The 18,796-nt window shown below is 47.7% G+C and overlaps 1 protein-coding gene across 10 annotated transcripts in view; it reads left to right on the top strand.

Moving 5' to 3' along the window:
* sif (still life) overlaps positions 1–18,796 on the top strand; it is a 1,536,257-nt gene that overhangs the window by 1,363,721 nt on the left and 153,740 nt on the right. For all 10 annotated transcript variants that reach the window (XM_071677265.1, XM_071677235.1, XM_071677256.1 and 7 more), the window contains 2 exons: positions 5,240–5,434; positions 6,733–6,841. In XM_071677265.1, coding sequence (XP_071533366.1) covers positions 5,240–5,434; positions 6,733–6,841 — 304 coding nt within the window. The remainder of the gene's footprint in view (positions 1–5,239; positions 5,435–6,732; positions 6,842–18,796) is intronic.

The following is an 18,796-nucleotide window of genomic DNA, read 5'->3' as shown; positions in this document are numbered from 1 at the left end:
GGGTGGGATTGACCGCGTATAGACAGTGAGTATAATGGTCGGAGTCTTACCACGGGGGTTGACAATGTACAGAGGGCAAGTATAATGCTCCTCGTCTAATCACTAGGGATTATAGTGTACAGAGGGCGGGTATAATGCTCCCTGGGGCTACGAGGGAGGGTATAATGCTCCCTGGGGCTACGAGGGCGGGTACAATGCGGCCAGAACTGATACATGAATAATGACTCGGGTTACAACGGGAACATCAACCTGGTAATAACTTAATGAGCTGTCACTCCGCTGGGGAATCCTGCTGCGCGGACGGCTGTGAGGTGCGGCGCGGGTGGGATGTGAGGGAGAAGGGGCGAGGAGGGGGTGTGGATATCAGGTGAGAAGCTGAGAGTAGAGGAGAGCGGTGTGCATCACAGGTGGGAGGGAGGGAGAGCAGAAGGGAAGGGGGGTGTGGTAGGTGGAGAGTGAAGGAGGCTAGATGTGAGAGAGACGGGTCAGGTGTGAGGACGAGAGGCGAGCTGTGTGTTAGGGGAGACCTGGGTGAGAGGGGAGGAGTGTTGGTGAGCTCGGGGTCATCCACACGGATGAGAGGGGGTTCCGGTGTGGATGGAAGAGGTGGTCGGCACGTGGGGAAGACAGAAGAGTTGATGGTGTGTACTGTCTGCTGGAGGATGGGTCTATGCTGTATCCCTCTTCTGTTGTAGATGGCGACGGGATAGTGATGAGGTGGAGGGAGTGAGGAGAAGGTGATGGTTGGGAAGCCGTGTGGTATGTAGGGGGAGAGGAGGCGATGGCTGTTAAGGTCCCGTTGAGAGCTGGTGAGAGTCACATGTAGCGTGTGGGAGGGAGGAAGGAAGGTAGGGGCAGTAGCCTGGCATATGACCGGAATGCATGACCATGAACACCGCGCTCGTGTACCGTGTGTGCATGCTTTACGCCCTTAACCCACACAGCCGCCGTCTCCTCGTCACCTCACACACACACACACACACACACACACACACACACGTGCAACGCACGCCGCCGCCCGGCACCACTCACTGTGAAGCGGTGGTCCATGTTATTAGCGTGGTGGACGGGACCCCACCTTACGTACAGCTCTCGTGTCAAGATGGGTCTTGCTTTATAGTAAAACTAAACTTTCCTAGTTAGCCATGATATATTATCCCTTACTTACATTTAAACTATTGTACCATTCATTTGACTTCGTGTTTCAAGTATGTCTCAACTTTTTTTTAAATATTCCTTTTCTGTTTTCGCCTTTTGCCCTTCTGATTACCTAAGACTTGGCCACGGCCCACCCTTCAGTCCGTGACTGGAGCCTTTGACAGTGAAGAAATAGCACTGCTGTTGTGCCAGGTTGGGACGGTATTGCCTCACTTGACAGCTATTTCATCTGTTTCATGACTCGGGAATCAAAGACACAAGTGAACCTCACGAGGAGAGTAAATTATATACATATGTGTGGCAGGTGAAGGTGTAGGATGGATTCTCTAACCTTCAAGAGGCGAACGGAGTCTGTTTTGACCTTTTTCCCAAGCATTTATATTCTCCAGGCTGTACAGGTGCAATGTGCTTCCTTCACCTGCAAAGGTGGGCGACATTGCCCGGTTTAGAAAATGCAAAAAGTCTTATTGACTGCCATTAACCCCGGCAGAAACAGAATGAATTGGCAACGACTAGAATCGCTCAGATTTTATTTTTCCAGAGCATTCTCGGGAGGTATACCCCGTAATACGTACTTATATACGTAGGAAAAACTGGAAGACCCGGTTCCTTGTCTCCACTAGAAATTTACGAACGATAGACGTTGAAGACTGTAAATGATACCAGTAAAATCCAGAAATACTACAAGTACAACGAGAGAAATATTGTAAATGTCGTACGTAAGTCAGGCAATTTTATAATGGTCCTCTTGCAAACATTACATACATACCACTGGAAACCACTGGAACGAACCAGTGGGAAAATGAAGGACCTTACTAGATAGATGTGTACAAAGTGTATCAAACCGGCCATGTTGCAGTGGGTACGTAGGCCTGCAGGCCGCGGTGTCTGACCCCTTTGATCCGAGGAGAAGTGGTTCAGCAGCTTCGTTTCCAGTCCGAGCTTAGGGACGTGGAGACCAGCTCCCTAATGCCGACCTAAGGTGTGCTTAGATTAAGGTCCACCCACGGCCAGCCTCAACCAGTTGGACGAGCCGCCAGTCCATCCATGGTCAGCACACTTACCCAGCGAGACGAGGTATCCCCGGGAGGTGTGAGGAAAGTGGCTCCAGTACCGAGAAATAAAGCCAGGGACGAGTACAGCAGTAGCATGTTGCTGACGTGAGGCAAGGTAGGGGTTGCTGTCTCGTCCACCCCTCGCTGGTGGAGTGACGGGCAGTCACTGGCTGGCCCCTCCGCCCACCCAGTGACCGTAGCACTGCACGCCTCAGTAACCCCAGCCCTCCTCTCCCCAGGTTAAAGTGTTACCTCATACCAGTAGCAGTAGATAATTACTCAGAAGTTGTTAGAGTATTTTCTGCCACAGGTTGTTTAGCGGCTTCCGATGCCCTATAGCACCGGAAGATGAACCCTTTCTCCCATACCAACGGATTATCACCCCTCCTTGTGTACCTTATTCCTACATTCAGTACTTCTCCAGCAAGCAGCAGGTCCCTCTCCACACTCTTTCCCATTTATTTTCTCGTTGCCTGTAACATCCCTTTCATTATGTAACCTCCTCCCAGAACTGTAAGGCTCCTCCTCCAGTTCTAACACCCAGGCTCTTAACGCCTCCAAAATGGCCACCACTATATCTTTGAACAACCGCCTCCCTTCTTGTGACACCATCGTCTCTACATGTGGACGTGTCTGCCCGACTTACTTTTAGACCCCCTTTCCCCCCTCCAGCATGCAGCAACCCTATACTTATAGATGCCCTATCCAGCTTGGAGGCACCATTTCCCTTCTTGTAGAAACCCTCCTCTTACTTGTAAACACATCTCCGTTACACACACACACACACACACACACACACACACACACACACACACTGTACCTGTTTATATCTCCCCCTTACCTGGAAACACACCTTTCACATCAATAAACACGCCTTCGTTCTTGTGGACACGCCTTCCTCCTAACCTGAAAGCATTCCATATGTGCATATGGACACTCACTCCTGACTTAACGTTAGACTCCTGTGTGTTTGACGACATCCCATACCTACATGAAGACTCCCACCCCGTTATCAGTAGACACACTACATCTCACTAGGAAACATCCCTGCTCTCCCTGTCGAAAAAACACCCTCTCTGTACCTGTATACAAACCGTCTCTCACTTGTACGTACGTCCCTCTCAGTTGTACCGGTCCAGACAGACCGCTGCTGCCTTACAGGTTCCAGGAGGTGTGTGCATGACGCAGTGTGGGAGGCGCACTGGTGCCTGGCTGCTGTATATGGTCTTATGTAAGCACCTGCGAACCAGCTCCTGACTTTGATATTCATTACGATAGCTGTCACAGGCTGCTTGCCTGGTGACTGTTGCTCTTGCTCTGGCGCGCAGCATTACGAAATGTTCACATACATATTCTTTACGTTCCCGAGAGCTGTTAGGATGTGTTCCTCCCGCCAGGGCTTTGACGAGTGCTAAGCGCTCGGCTGCTGCCCCCTGTAGTTTGTGTGTGAGGACCAGCCACACGAGGATTGGCCTGTATGACTCCCCCTCTGCCTACATCCTTTCCACATTCAAGAATTGGGGCTACAAACACATGAGAAGCTGACACTAGTTCCTTTCTTCCTTTTTTTTTTGTACCACATATCGCTTGTGCTCCAGATGGCCATGATCGGGGTGTCTTGTACCCGCGTGATGTCGGTAGCTAGGAAAGAAAAATGGCCATCGCGGCGTAACCTTTTCTTTGCTGGTTATTTTGTTTTCTTTGCACGCTTGATCATAAATCAGTGTCCACTTTGCTTTATATTATGTGATGTGATAAAGTACACTGGGGAAGGAAGTTTTAAGTACTACTCAGCGCTCTTGTTACAGATAATCTTGAAATTATCTCACTTTTCTGTATTAAAAATATAGTTCCAAGGTAATGGGACTCTTATATATTACACTGAGTACTGTGTTTGTCACTGTGTTCTTAGTAACGTTGAATTGATTCGTGTATGCTTATAGGAGTGTTGCTAAATGTTCTCTTGGCGGTGTGTTTGTCCGGACTCGCCAGCCTCTCATTCATTATTTACTCACCTCTGCTTTGTGTTCATGATAGATATCCCGAGCGGCTGCCGTGACACACCTGGGCTACCGCTTGGCCACAGGGCAGGGTAGCGTGGCCCGCTTTGTACATTAGCACGTTGTTCAGTTGGTTTTGCCTGGCGCACTGTTGGCCGGAGTGAAAGTGGCTTGTATGATCTGTTGGCTGAAGGGCAGGGTAATGAATTGGCCACTTGTCTTAGCACTTGCACAACTTGCTGGTGACCGCGGCTTCGTAGTTTAACATGCCTTTCCACAGTGGGGAACTGTATTTAGCGAATCAGAGTCTTAGAAAAAAAGTAATTTCACCAGGGGGTCATTGTTTAAGCGTGTCATTATAGAAATTATATTGTCTAGATTATTTAGAATTAGATAAATCATTGTTCTTTCACACCCATAAGAAGTTGTACACACACACACACACACACACACACACACACACACACACACACACACACACACACACTGAGTTATGAGAAAGTGAAAGTGGACAGTATATGGAAGTTTCACAAGTTATATGGACCCGCAGGTGTAAAACTGCCTAAGGATCGTATACTTTTATAACTATAGTTGTATTCTCCTACCTCGCCGTGCAGTGCAAAGCGGCGGTTGCAAAACGTTGATTACAAACCTATTATTTCATGGAGACATCGAGTAGTTTCCTGTCTCTCAGTACTGCAGCAGCGTCGTGCCACTACCGTCTCCACCAGTACCTCTGCTTTTATTACTCTGGCAAGGGGACTTGAAGACCTTGCTCATGCATGACATTCTTTCAGTATTTAATATGTAATTGGTTCATATTCGCCCCTCTAGTATTGGCCTCTGATGAATAGTGTTATTTGTACATACCTCGATTACTAGATGTATGATTCACTCATTGTTGTTTTTTTTCTTACTCGGTCACGTAAGCAAAACATTGATATATTTTTTCTTCCTATCATCACTTTAAAGATCTAGTGCCTGTTCTTGCATCAGCACTCATTTCTTTCCTTCTTCCCCCACCAGCACTTGAACAACCTGCTGGAGAACTACCTGGAGCCGCTGAAGAGTGCCTCCTTCCTGAGCTCAGCCGAGGTTAATGCGCTCTTCGGAAACATCCGGGAGATTGTGGCCTTCCAGAGGCTGTTCCTGCAGGCGCTCCAGGAGGCCCTAGACATGGAGCCAGGCTTCTCGAGCTTCGATCAGCCGTATGAGTTTAAGGTAAGGAGAGTTTCCACCTTTAGGGTTCCCGTAGCTGCACTGGATTCTCTCATATAAAGAACTTCAGAAATAAAGAGAGGAAGGAAAGGTGTCACTTTTCGATCATCTTTGACCATTCTCTTATTATTAGAGATATCGTAAGTGTTTTCCAGAACCGGTTTTGCTTTGAACTATGTTAGTTGAATATTAGGGAACCGAGTAGCCCGCACATGTGATCATCATTCATGCGAGTTAAAGGTAACAACCGTTTTACTTTAGGACTTTGGCTGGTCATGTGAGTTTAAGGTGAAAGGATTTGGTGTTTGGAATCTTGATGAACCAAGGTAATGTGTGAGGAACTCTTTACTTTGGGGAAATTCATTATGTCATGGAAGTGTGTGGAGTAGCTTGTGGTGTCGGGGCATCACCCGGGTAAGTTTGATTCCCATGAGCAGTGCGGGACGACCAGAAAATGATGGTCTGGCTTCTAACTTAACGATTAAAAATCAGGTTAAAGGTCGCGTCATCGTCTTACCCACGGGTCGCACCGCCGTGCGTAAGGGCTTAAGGTGGTAAAAGAAGTTTATGGGATGAAACTCCAGACTCATGTGTCACGACAGAGTGCCATAGGTCGAGTTCCGGGCTGGTGTTGTGGTAGCATTACTGAACCAAGCCTGAGTTCGCAGGGATCTGGCAGTCATGTTTATTGAGCCAGGTTAGGTATTTAAGGTATTTAAGGTGAGTTTCATTTGTTGGATATTTATTTGTTTTTTGAGGAAGTTAATTTGGAGAGCTTTCGTGGAAAATGACTCATAAGTTGAAATTATGGCGAAATGTGTTAGAGATTCTTCCTCCATCCTCTATAATGTTGTGGTAAACTATCTTTGATCGCCTCTTGACATAGAGTGTAACTGTAAACCATCCATGTTCATTCCCACCGCATAGAAATGTGGTAAACCCTCCTAGATCACCTCACTACATAATGTGGTCAGCTGTCTTTCGTCACCTCCTCCCACACACGATGTGGTAAATCATCATTGTTCACCTCCTCCACATAGAATGTGTAGACCATCTTTAATCACCCGATCCTGACATGCTAATGACCTTGGGATAGTTAGTTAGTCTTATTCAGGTCATTGAATCAGTTTTTTGTCACCTTTTCTTCACTTTCCAGTCGAATGACGTGTTGAATAACACTGTTCATTCGACGACAAATATCATTGTTGTGCAGGAAATAACAGTAAAGGACATGTTATTCACATGACTCAACTCCTGTGTTCATTAAGACCCACACAGTCTTCTCCATACCCTCCCAACAGAACGTGCTGTTCTCCATCGGTAGCGCCTTCCTGTACTACGCCAGCCAGTTCAAGCTGTACAGCTCCTTCTGCGCCTCCCACTCCAAGGCTCAGAAGGTCCTCCACCCCAGTGAGTACCCTCATCCAGTTTGCCATTTTCTATTTATCGTCCTTTTTTTTTTTTACATCTCGTTTTCGACGATATTTGTCTGTGTTGGTTATGGTGCTACATCTACGACGCCCGTATATCCCCCGTATTTTCTGCATGGTCTATTGAAAAGCCATGATTCCCGTAATAGGGTGTACGGCATTCAACTCTGTATCCCGTTTTCTTCTTATGGTTCCAGGAAGTATCGTATGTACCTGGGCTCGTGTTGTTACCTGCTGTTGGTGTTCGCGAAGTATTGGATACCGGGTGTTGTATCCTGTTTCAGCCGTCCCGCGAAGTGTCGTGGACAGTCCTCTTTATCCCATTTTCTACCCTTGGTTCCACCGAGTGTAGTCTACACTCTGCTCTTTCCCATCTCCTGTTTACTGCACGAAGAAATGTTTACCTACACCCGGCGCTTCTGCTGCTGGGTGTCTTGGCGTAGGCTGGGGTGGGGCCAGGTCGTGAGAACTCCATAAGGAGGGTGTCACGTGTACTTGTGGCCAGTCCCCATTCCCCAGGAGGAGGAAGGAAGGAAGGAAGGAAGGAGGATGACCCTCACCAAGGTGGAGCACGTCGTAGACAAGACGTTGTTAACGCTCTGACGGTAGTTCCCGAGTGCATGCAGGAAAATAAAAAAAAAAATGTGTCCAGAGTGAGTTGTACAGATGTGTGGGTCTTACAACCTGAGAGAGAGAGAGAGAGAGAGAGAGAGAGAGAGAGAGAGAGGGGGGGGGGGGGCGTGCAAGGACAAGGCCCCCACGAGTATTTATCATCAGCGCCCAGCAGAATTCCCTGGGAGGATTTTCTCGAGACCTCTCACTCGATCTAGAAGGGCATGTTGAGAAGCGTGGTGTTGGGGGTCGTCCCTCAGTATGTACGGACGGAGCCTGTGCTTGCTTGCTTGTCGTCTCTGTTTGCGCCCGCGTCGCTCTACGTGAGAGAGGTGTTTACATAAGTGTTGTGTACGTGTGCGTGTATTGGGCTTGTACATATGTGCAGCCAACCCCTTGGATGCTTTGTCCGTGTGTACTATATTGCCATGATAATGCCTGTACGTCTGGTGTGTGTGTGTGTGTACGTAACCAGTACATGTGTGTGATGGTGATGTGTACGTGGGAGGGTCGGGGGTGGTGTGTAAAGATGTGTTGCAGACCTTCAGAGAGACCTTAGTTACAAGGTCTGATCGCCCCTCCCCCACCGCCCAGCCTCGTCGTCCCCTTACCCCAGGGCCACCTTACCCACCCTCAGCCCTCACTGCCTCCTCACATCCCCCACCTCCCATTCCTCACCCCCCCCCCTCCCCCTCGCCGTCACCAGCCCCACCTTTCTACTCCCCCGGGCTCCTCCCCCTGCCCAGGACCGCTCGCCCCTTCCAAGTGTCTGCAGTGTTCACAGTTGTGGTCGCCCTTCTTGGAAAAAATAAGTCAACAGGGTACAGCTGTGAGATGCCAGATGATGACTCCCGAACTTGAGGAACAGATCCTGTGAGAGCCGACGGGACGACCGTAACGTAATTACCTTGGAAATGTGAGGGTTAGAAGGTGACTTGATACAGGTCCTCATCATGAGCAGAGGCTTGGACAGTAGTGGTGTGAGCAGCTGATTATATTGAAGATTAGTAGCTCAGTCTGACTCTACCCGGTGGCCATGGATACCAGCTTGTGGGCAAGCGCTTTGCTTCGATAGAAACAAGGTTGGTTTTTCTTCGAGAGCATTTTTAACGAGTGGGAGGATTTCTGAACGACAATAGCTGAAAAGAACAACAACTCGAGAAATGCGTTGAAGACGAGACTAGAGGAATGCCGGACGCCAAGTCCAGGAGTGACGTTATGTACGCCTACATAGTTCGAATAGTAACGAGAGAGATTTCGTTACGTTATTTGTTTGTTTGTTTTTTACCTGCTGTGTCCAGACTGAGCTTCTGTGACCTGTGTTACCACAGTGCTCGAGAGGACGCAGCGGTCTGTTACTGTTTGTAGTCCTTTCCCTACCCTGTTCCGCACCTCTCTATCCCCTCTCATGCCACCTCCTCTTGCCATTCCTTCCCCCATCTCCAGCCTCCTCCTCCCCTCCTCTTCTTATCCCCTCCCACCTTCCCTCCCCTCCCCTTCCCACCCTACCCTACCCTGCCAGCCTCCGCCCCGCCAAGACCCAGACAGTGGAGGTCAGGGCGGTCGGTGTGGTGGTGGTGGTACTAACGGGCATCTATTGTTTGTCTGTTGTCTTTGTGTTCCGTTTGCCCTTAGCGGGAGCGTCTGCCTTCGCTTGTATGTGTGTGTGTGTGTGTGTGTGTGTGTGTGTGTGTGTGTGTGTTGTGGGCATAAGCCGCCCTTGGGCCGCCCTAACCCACCATTGGTTTGTAAGGTAGTGCAAGTTATCATTGGTGTACAGATGAATGTGAGCTGTGCTCTGTAAGTCCAAGAAGCTGGTGGAGTGTTAGCTACGCGTTGAAAATGACCGATACAGACTGTCAGAGTAATGATATGGTTACCCCGGGTGATGGAGACCATTTTTTTTTAAAGTTTTAAACGTTCTCTGATGGTACGTTAAAAGTCCAGGTACCGTAGCTCTTAGCGCGGTGTTAATGTTAATGTGAAGTACAGTGATGTGCAGACTGCCTCACGCTAGACCATCTGACGCGGTGGTAGCTCATCTGCTGGTGGTGGTGGTGGCGATGACGTTGGGTGTTTAATACTGTATGTTGGTGGCTCCACACGCTCCTCATGACCCCTTCACTTCTCTGGCAGAAGGTGTGTGTGTGTGTGTGTGTGTGTGTGTGTGTGTGTGTGTGTCCCCTGCACTGCATGTCTTCTTAAGGCAATATATTTTTTCTCATTTCACAAGCTGTTACAGCAGTGAATACAGCAACACCATACTTCTGATTATTGTAAAGCAGCGCTTAATTTTTTGGGTCGTAGATGGGCATCTTTGAGGGTAGAAATAGCAGCTAGTTTTTAACTCGTTCTTGTGAACAAAAGTTAACCGAATCAGTCATCAAGACTGAACGCCGTATTGAAGAAGACGTTCCCCGTGCCCACCGCAGGGGAGTATGAAAGCCTGTGGTATGGTGTGTGTATCAGACTCGGTCTTTGCATGTTTCGATCGAGTTCGTTAGGCTGGTGGAGGCCGAACACAAACGTTCAGTGATCCACTATTGTTAGAAGCCCTGTTTGCTCTTCCTTGTTAGGCAGGTGCTGGTCATTTGTGAGGACAGTTTGATAGTTGTGGAATGTAAACTGTGCCGATAGATTTCTAAGACGATGGTTTCAGGCGTAATGTATTGGCGGAACGAAGACGTGAAGTATCTTGTGATATTTACATAATCCTGTGTCACTTATCACGAGAGTGAGGTCCCGAGTTTGGCAGGGAATACCAGATGACAGGAGTTGGGTCATTAGTATGATGATAGAGGAGGCTGGTGTGTGTGGGACGGCGGCTTCCAACACACACACGAGCTGGTTACGCCTTCTGTAGTTTATTACCCTCGTTATTTATTATGGGATACTCTGTGAGGTCGAATAGCTCATTTTAGGTTAGTAATCATGTAATGGCTTAGTGAATGCCTCTTTTGTTGGATGATGCTATTTGATCCTGATGCAGGTGGGGGAGACATCTTTTGTGACGGGATTACTCTGCCAGCGTAACAGAGGTGCAGATAATAGCTTTTGTTTGGGGGCGATGCTGACAGCTGAAGCCTTCACCTCGTGTATCACTAACTCGATAACATCCTCGGGGCCACTCTTCAGGATCCAGTTTTGCTTCTGGGAACTATTCTCTTTTAAGTATTTAGATTTTTTTGTTGCATAAATGGCTGAGTATCCATTATGTTCTAACGCTTTACGTGTTCCATGAAAATGGAATGATTGCCACGCTTCTCATCCGTTAGTACACATACTGAACAACTCGTGGCTTAACCAAGTTGCTGCTTTTATAAACCATCTAACACACACACACACACACACACACACACACACACACACACACACAAACGTAGGCGAGCTTCCAAGACTTCTACGAGAGAGCGAGCTCTGTTTTAGACAAATGAGAAGGCTGGGTGAATTTTCGTATTTGGACTGCCAGAAAGCATTTAACACAACGTCATGGGAGACTGACTAAGATGCTCTGAACATCAGGCAGGAAGGAGTCTTCGTCGATTGGTTGCTTTTCTTAATGGAGACAACAGACGAGTTACGTCAGAGAAACCTATTCGAAATGGGTCATCACAAGAGGAGTGCCGCACGGTTCTGTTCTGGAGCCATCAAAACTTTGATCTGTGTGAATGAATTGCTACCAGGTATGGACTCCTACCTGAATGTGTTTGCAGATGAGGCAAAGGTTATGAGGGAAGTGAAACATGAGGTTACTTGCATCAAGTTACATGGGAACCCAAACCGACTCCAAAGTTGGTGCAATACATGTGTGATGAAATTCACCCCGCGTGTCAGTATGAAGTAATGAGGATGTATCATAGCGAAGGCAGGCCTTGATGTGAATACTATATAGCAGGAAGGATGATGTATTTGTGTAAGAACTACTTGGGATTTAACATCGTCCCGAACCTGTTGCCAGAGTCCCAATCTCAGGAGAATTGTTAAGGAGACCAACTGTCTGCCGGTGAATATTAGAGTCGCATTCAAGGTCATGGGTAAGCAAATTATTCGGCAAGCTGTGCACGTCGTCCATTAGGCCAAAACTAGAATATACTTCTCAAGTTTGGTCACCGCAGTTGCTTGCGCAAGGATCTTATAAAGAAGGTCTGGTGCAGTGATTCCCAACCCTTCCTATGTCGTATATCTCCTCGGCTTGAAGTATTTCGCCATTTACCCTCTTACTACCATGCAAAAAAAAAAAGAAAAAAAAAATGTCTGGCATAAAGGCACAGAAAAACAAATGGAAACACCTTTATTATTAGTAAGGTTTTGCGCAAGATAAACACTTTGATGAAGGAAAGAAGAATATACAGCCCACTTTTACGTCAAGCAAGATCAAACGAAAATACCAGAAGCATAATTATCCGTGTGAACTCTGCTGATGAATCATCAACCAGTTTGTTTACTCGAGGAGGAGTAGGAGGAGGAGGAGGTGTTGATAAGAACGCTACTACCTCATCTCGTCATCGGCTCGTCAGACGGTTCCTTGCCTTTGTCTTCATTGCTACTGAAGTAGAGAAACCAGATTCAAAGGAGGCAAGCACTGTGAAGGCGCGCTGAGGAAGGAACGGGAATGAATCTGTTGTGTTTCATCCAGAAATCATCACTAACTCTTGTATCAAAATCTTCCTTAAGACTAGCACAGGACTCGTGATCAGTCAGCAACTCCTGTGCTGGGTCGTCGTCATCTTTCACGTCCGACAGGTCAGGGGGTACAAGGTCTTAATTTCCATATTTCTGTAGGAATCAAGTCGTCTGGGAAAGTAGTCATTGAAGTGATGCGTCAAGATGTTCCAGTGTGCCGTGATGTTCTTCATTCATTTCAGGTAACACGCCAGGGTCTTCTTCGACCTCAGCCAAGTTTGGAAATTTTGCAAGATTATTTTGATGAATTCTTCGTGCCCTATATAAGTCCAGCTTTGTCTGCAGTACCTTCATCTTTTCACCTGCCTCAACGATTGTTTACCGGAGTTATTTGTTGACTTGGTTAAGATGGGTAAATACATCTGAGAGGTGCCCTAAAGAGGCGATGAACTTTGGATCAGCAGACTTTTCCCACGTCTTTAAATCGTGGTCACGAAGGAAAATCTGTACCTCACTATGGAGCTCAGATACTGGGTTCAAAATAAGTCTTATCCACGTGAGAGCTGGCCGAGTATAGTGTATTATTTCTAATTTTCAGTTTGATACTTTCTTCTTCTTCTTCTTCTTCTTCTTCTTCTTCTTCTTCTCTCTCTCTCTCTCTCTCTCTCTCTCTCTCTCTCTCTCTCTCTCTCTCTCTCTCTCTCTCTCTCTCTCTCTCTCCCGCCATGTACATTTTTACCGGGAGGGTGGTACGTTTGCCCCTGGTTGAGAATCGCTGGTGTAGAGGAAGGCAACAGAAGTGGTACTTGACACAAGAGGGCTGAGTGACAGAGAAAGTTTGTAGCTTTAGATTCACCCGTGGAAGAGAGAAGAGTCGGGGATGGTTTGATCACAGTCTTTTAGTTATATAGCAGGTTGATAACGTAAGACAGTGAACACATTTTCGGTAGAACATCCAGAACACATAACATGAAATAACGTTAAATTAGAGAAAGATGTAAAAATCATTTTTTTTTTATAGTTTTGGTTAAATAGGAGGAATTGAATTAGGACATTGTAAATACAGACAGCATGAAGAGTCTAAGAAGATGTATGATAATAGTAAATGTTCAAGAGATGGGGCCCTACGATGTAAAAGTCCCTCCCATACAGTTGAAATAGGTACTGACTATAAAGTAATTACACAGACAAAGACACACACACGCCGGGGTAGTTGAATACTGTATTAGAAATACATGTTAATCGAATCGCTTACAATACTTCAGTAAACATATACCCTAAGTCTCCACACCTTACAGCCGTCTCTTGCAATCTGTGTCTTGCCCTCCCCGAGCACCCGCCTCACCTGCGTGAAGAAAATGGTTAACGTTGGTGACGTCTGTCATGCCTCCCACTGCCGCAGCCAGGGGTGCCACAGTCTCACCAGGCCTGGCCGTTGATGGATGTAGGTCACACACACACACACACACACACACACACACACACACACACACACACACACACGGCTCGTGTCCCTCTCCATTACGTGTTACGTCTTGCCATTCATCTGTGTGTGTCCTTCTGTGAATTACTTCTCTCCCTCTAACCCATTATTACGAGTATATAGTTTTAATTATTTTCAACTCCCTGTGTTTTCCAGTTTCATTACTTTGATAGGAAGATCAATCGCCAGACACTTGTACAGTAAAGCGAAATGAAGACAATGTTCCATGGCTTCACGTAATTGAGGTCACGTGACGTGACATGTCAGCTGTATAGAAACAGAGACGAGTGGCCATCACCGTTGTTACAGGGAGGACGGTCTGCACCACCAGCCTCACACCAGGAAAGAAAGATGATGTAGAAGTACAGGTACTGGACTCCTCAGATCACCATCCCCTGTGCACGATAAGATCACAGTAATGCGGATCGCTTGTGTGGACGGACCAGTCACCACAGAAATACATTTTTGTCGAATTCACTTGGGAAAACAAGATGACATAATGTAAGTGAAGTTGCACAGGTGGGAGTGCATCTTCCAGTGCACGGGTGAAACGAATGAAGTGAGCATCGCCAGGGGTCAGGTTGCCGTGTTGCTCACCAGGTCGCCTCCGTCAAAGGCTCTTAGACCAGCACGGGATTCACATATAGGTATTATGTAGTTTATACAGACAGGTTACCGCATTGGGTAAGTCGTCCTGATGGAAAAGGTGTATTTTCATAGCACAACATTTCCATAAACAAAATCGTTGCTGTTATTATAAGTTGACAAGTAAAGATGGTCTTATACTCGGAAGTGTATACGACTCCTGTACAAGAGAAGGAAGTCACACGTTTATGAGAACTGCTTCCTCCAGCGAAGTACTCGAGTCGGGTTTACAATTAGGATAAGGCCATTATCTCTTTGGGGAAGTGGAGGATTAACACCAAGGACATTCGTGGGTCGTTTTCTTTCTCCTCTTAACAGTTTTTGTGAAGCTGTTATGGGTAACCCTCCAGAGGTCACGACTTCCGTGGCCTGAAACACAGACGATCAGTCCAATAACGTAATTTAAGTCCAGAACCAAGTGTCGGCAAGACCACATTCCTTGTGCTAACAGCTCGCCAAACGCTGGAGTCAAGAGTGGGTCTCAGCTGGACGCAATATGGAGGGAACTGCTGCTGTGTAGCCGGTGTAATAGTCTCATTAACGGTGTTGCAATGGTGTTCATCGTGTGAGGAAGGCTTATATCAGGTATGATCGCCAACGCCCCGTCGGTGCCTGCATCCCCTGACGTATTACGCAGTAGGGGAGCGGCCGCATTCAAGGGGGAACTCAAGGAGCTCCTCTGAGAGTGGGTCCTTGACTTCCCCGGGGTTGGGAAACACTAGCAGTAACAGTATGGTGTATCAGGAGTTGCATGGCACATTTTGGGCGCGGCCGGAGAGGCACTGGGTGGAGAAGCCACCAGAGGAATCCCCTGCTGGGTGACTTGAAGGTTAAGGCGGAGGTGTTATAAATCAACCAATGCCTTTTTCACGTGTGAAGGTTGGCATACGCAGGGCCGGGACACACACGGGTGGTGGAGGGTTAGAGGAAGGGTGCTAAGCTTGCCTTGGCAGTACACACAGCGCTCAGAAGCCTCTCATCCTTTGAAAGGACCCTTACTGGTGTCTTTAGCAACGTCTGTTACACATGAGACCCTCACACTTGAGCACGGACGCCACTTGTGCTGTACGCCTGTAATTTACAAACTCCTCTCATTCCTACACTCACTTTACTATACTTCCTGATGCCGTGCGTAAGGTCCCCTGGTTCCTTACCTGGAGCAGGAAACAGGTTGCACTTGTCGTCACATCCCTACCCTAAGCTCTCGACCTCCCCACCTGGGTCTCCGTGCTCCCCGCAAGAGGACATGCCTGACGCGCACTGCTCCCATCTTCCCTGGTCGTGAGAGCTGTGGTGACGCAAGGTTGAGGAGCCGTGGCCCTCTTCTCCCGGGAGGCGACGCGTCGTCCAGGGTGACGTAAGGCGTCGTAGAGAGTTACAGATATCGTGTATGGTGAGACGGGAAAACGCCATGTAGGGCGACGGAATGCTTCGTGCTAGGATGACGGAAAACGCCGTGTATGGTGACGTAAGGCGTCGTGGAGGGCGACGTAAGGCGTCGTATTGGGTGACGGAGGGTGCGGGTAGGGTAGCAGAAGACGCAGTGATGTCGTTCCGGGAGCAGATGAACCCAGAGTTCGTAGGTGACAGGCGGTTTGTCCAAAGTCCCTCCAGGCGACAGGTCATGTATTCCTCAGGTCCCCCTTGACGTTCCTGGGGGTCGGCCGGCATTGTATCTCATGTGTGTGGTGACACGGGTGGAGGAAATCGCTGGCCTGTGTGTATGGTGTGTTTCTGGCTCCGTTACAGTGAGAGGCGACAGGCGATTTGTCTCGCGTCCTCTCTTGGGGTGAGGGGCGCCTGGTGGTGTTTTTATCACGCCTCGTTTGGTGCTATTAAGGGAAGGGTCCTTTAAGTGATTTGTGTGACGTGGCGGTGTTGTGTGTCCGTCCGGAGAAGATCTGTATCTGTTCCTAGGGCCGTACACCGGGCGTTCGCTGCCTCTCGTCTTCCCCCCCCCCCCCCCTTACCCCGGCTCCTCTCGTCTTCACACACATTCCTTCCCATCCTCTTAACGAGCGCCAGTTTCCCCCCTCAACCCTCATAAACCCTTCAGTTTCCCCCGCCTTGTGTCCACTTCATCCACTCCTCTGGCTTTACTCTCCGGGTCTCTCTATTTAGCTCTCACCCTCTCTCCCATCCCATCCTCGCTGTCATGACCTGCACCAATTCGTCGGATCCTTATCTTCATCACGTCCTTCCGTGGCAACGTCTTTACTACCCATGTAGTAAATTCTAGGCTGCAGTAGTGGGATTATTTTTTCTTTTTTTTTTTTTACCTGTAAGGTCGGCGAGGTGATTGTGCAGTCCTGCCTATCCTGTGGGAGGTGGTGCGAAAGAGGATACAGAGTGCACAGAAGGTGCAGGAACTGGGTATTATTGATTGAAATCCATTAGCAATAACAATAGTAAATGAATGATTGAACAGTTCACTGTGAGAGTGGACTGTTTGTAACGATAATACGACTTTCTAGCAAGGTATACGATAAAGAAAATGTTTACACTAAGCAAAGTCAGGAAGGAGAGTCGCTTTCAGTGAGGCTTTCTTTCCATTCTTTTAGGTCAGCGAGAATGGCAAACACTTCAGTCTGGAGTGTAGATGCCCAGTTATTGATCCCGACTCCCTGTTCTAGATGGGAACCTTCACTGTATGTTACAGGATTGCTGCCTGTGGCGCCAGTGGTGTTTTACAGGAGCCGATCTGTATTTGTGTTTGTGAGATGTTGTGTGTATTGGTGATGATGGCAGAGTGTTGTGACTAAGAGCGCGATATTTGACTCAGCCTCGCCTCAGGTTGTGGTCTGGACCATGTTCTGTGGGGAACAGTGATGCCAGAGGGATTGATTCATTACCCACGGGTCAAGTTTGTGACCAAAGATTTGGACACAAACAAGAACAGTGTCTTAGAATGTGAGAAAATAGAGCCTTTTAGTGATAGGTCTATACAAACTTTAGAAGAAGTGTGTGACACAACACCTCATTGTTAATAACAAGATACCTGATATTGATTCCTGAAATTACAAGATTTTATCCACTTACTGTATGTAGTTGGTAAAACTTGCCACATGAAAGACTATGTAATGTATGTGACTCAGCTTATGTAATGGACCAGTCATGTAATACTCGTTGTAATGAGACTCAGTCCACTGGGGTCTGTCAAAGATTCTTTGAGATCTCTTTAATCCATTTGCGATACCGCTCACGGGATGAGCGTGGGGTGCACAATGCATTTTGCTGGGGTTACCGGCTCAAATCATATCAAAATCTACGAGGCATCTGCTGTCTCCATAACTACCTTACATTCGTAACCCAATAACAGGTGTACTAACCCATCTGGATGTCTCCCATTTACGGAGTAAGGCTAGGAGGCTTGTGTGCATGGGTTGGGATGTGTGTATGTGTCTGAGTGTCGGGATTCCAGTAGAAGACATTGATCCCAGTTATTGCCCCTGATCCTTGGGAGAGATGGCCCTGGACTGTGCTTGACGTCCCCCTTGCGGTTGCAGGCTCGTAACACTGTAGAGGATGTAGGGAGGTTGTGGTTGTAGTTTTAATTTCACATCTTTATCTGTCCGTGCACAGGCAAAGCATTTCAGTGATTGCATGAGTGAGAGGTGCGTGGCAGGGGGTAGTTGGGTCAGGTTGTAGGGAACTTACTACACACTGGCGGGGCAGGGACGCGGGTAGAGAAGCCTACTGTGTGTAGACACACACGGGATTACCACATCACACTATGATAGATTCTGGCATTAGTGGACACCACAGATTACACAGAGGGCGTTAACCCTGTGACCATAAGCTTCCTGAGATTTACATACGACAAGCACAACAAAAACCACTAATGTAATTTTACACACATTCACGAACAGTAGTAGGTGGATGTGCGTATCTTAAACTATACACGTTGGCACGTGATGTGCGCGCGTATGTATACAAAAACATATTTTGTGCCCTGTACACTCGTAAGGTCAAATCTTTCAATACTCCACCTGTCCCACGATTGTTTACTAGAACACCTCCTCCATCACCCCAACCACACACACACATCCACACACACACACACACACACACGGTCTGGTATGCCCGTATGTCTCACTCAGGCTTAGAGCAGGAAGGTGTGGTGTTTGGTTGTTGTGGGTATGTACAGTTGCCGATAGTAGCACTGTACGAGTCTACCCCGTCCCCTTTTTGTCTTTTTTTTTTTTTCAGTCGTGGAAAAGACTTACTTTTTTTTTTATTTAGTGACCGACATGGCACGGGGTTAGCGTGCCACGGTGAAAGGCAATCTCGGGTGAAAATAATAAAGTTAAGTAATAAAAGATCTGAGAATTGCTCAGGACTCCTGTGTTGTTCTGTTGGCTTGACTCTTCGAAGTAGAAAGATTTTAGGAAAAGAACAAAGACGAGAATTCCACAGCTCAGCTCTTCGAGGGGAGGAGGAGGAGGAGGAGGAGGAGGAGGTATCATAACGGTCAGTCCTCGATTGGCTGGCCTCCACACTCAAACTCTGGAAAGCTGCAACCTTGGGTCCACTTAGGCCCACCTGCCACCCCTCTTCTGTCGATATATCGTA

The sequence above is a fragment of the Panulirus ornatus genome, chromosome 2 (genome assembly GCF_036320965.1).
Source record: "Panulirus ornatus isolate Po-2019 chromosome 2, ASM3632096v1, whole genome shotgun sequence".
In the NCBI taxonomy this organism is placed as follows: domain Eukaryota; kingdom Metazoa; phylum Arthropoda; class Malacostraca; order Decapoda; family Palinuridae; genus Panulirus; species Panulirus ornatus.
The sequence above is the reverse complement of the archived record's forward strand: the minus strand, read 5'-3'. Positions and strand labels throughout refer to the sequence as shown.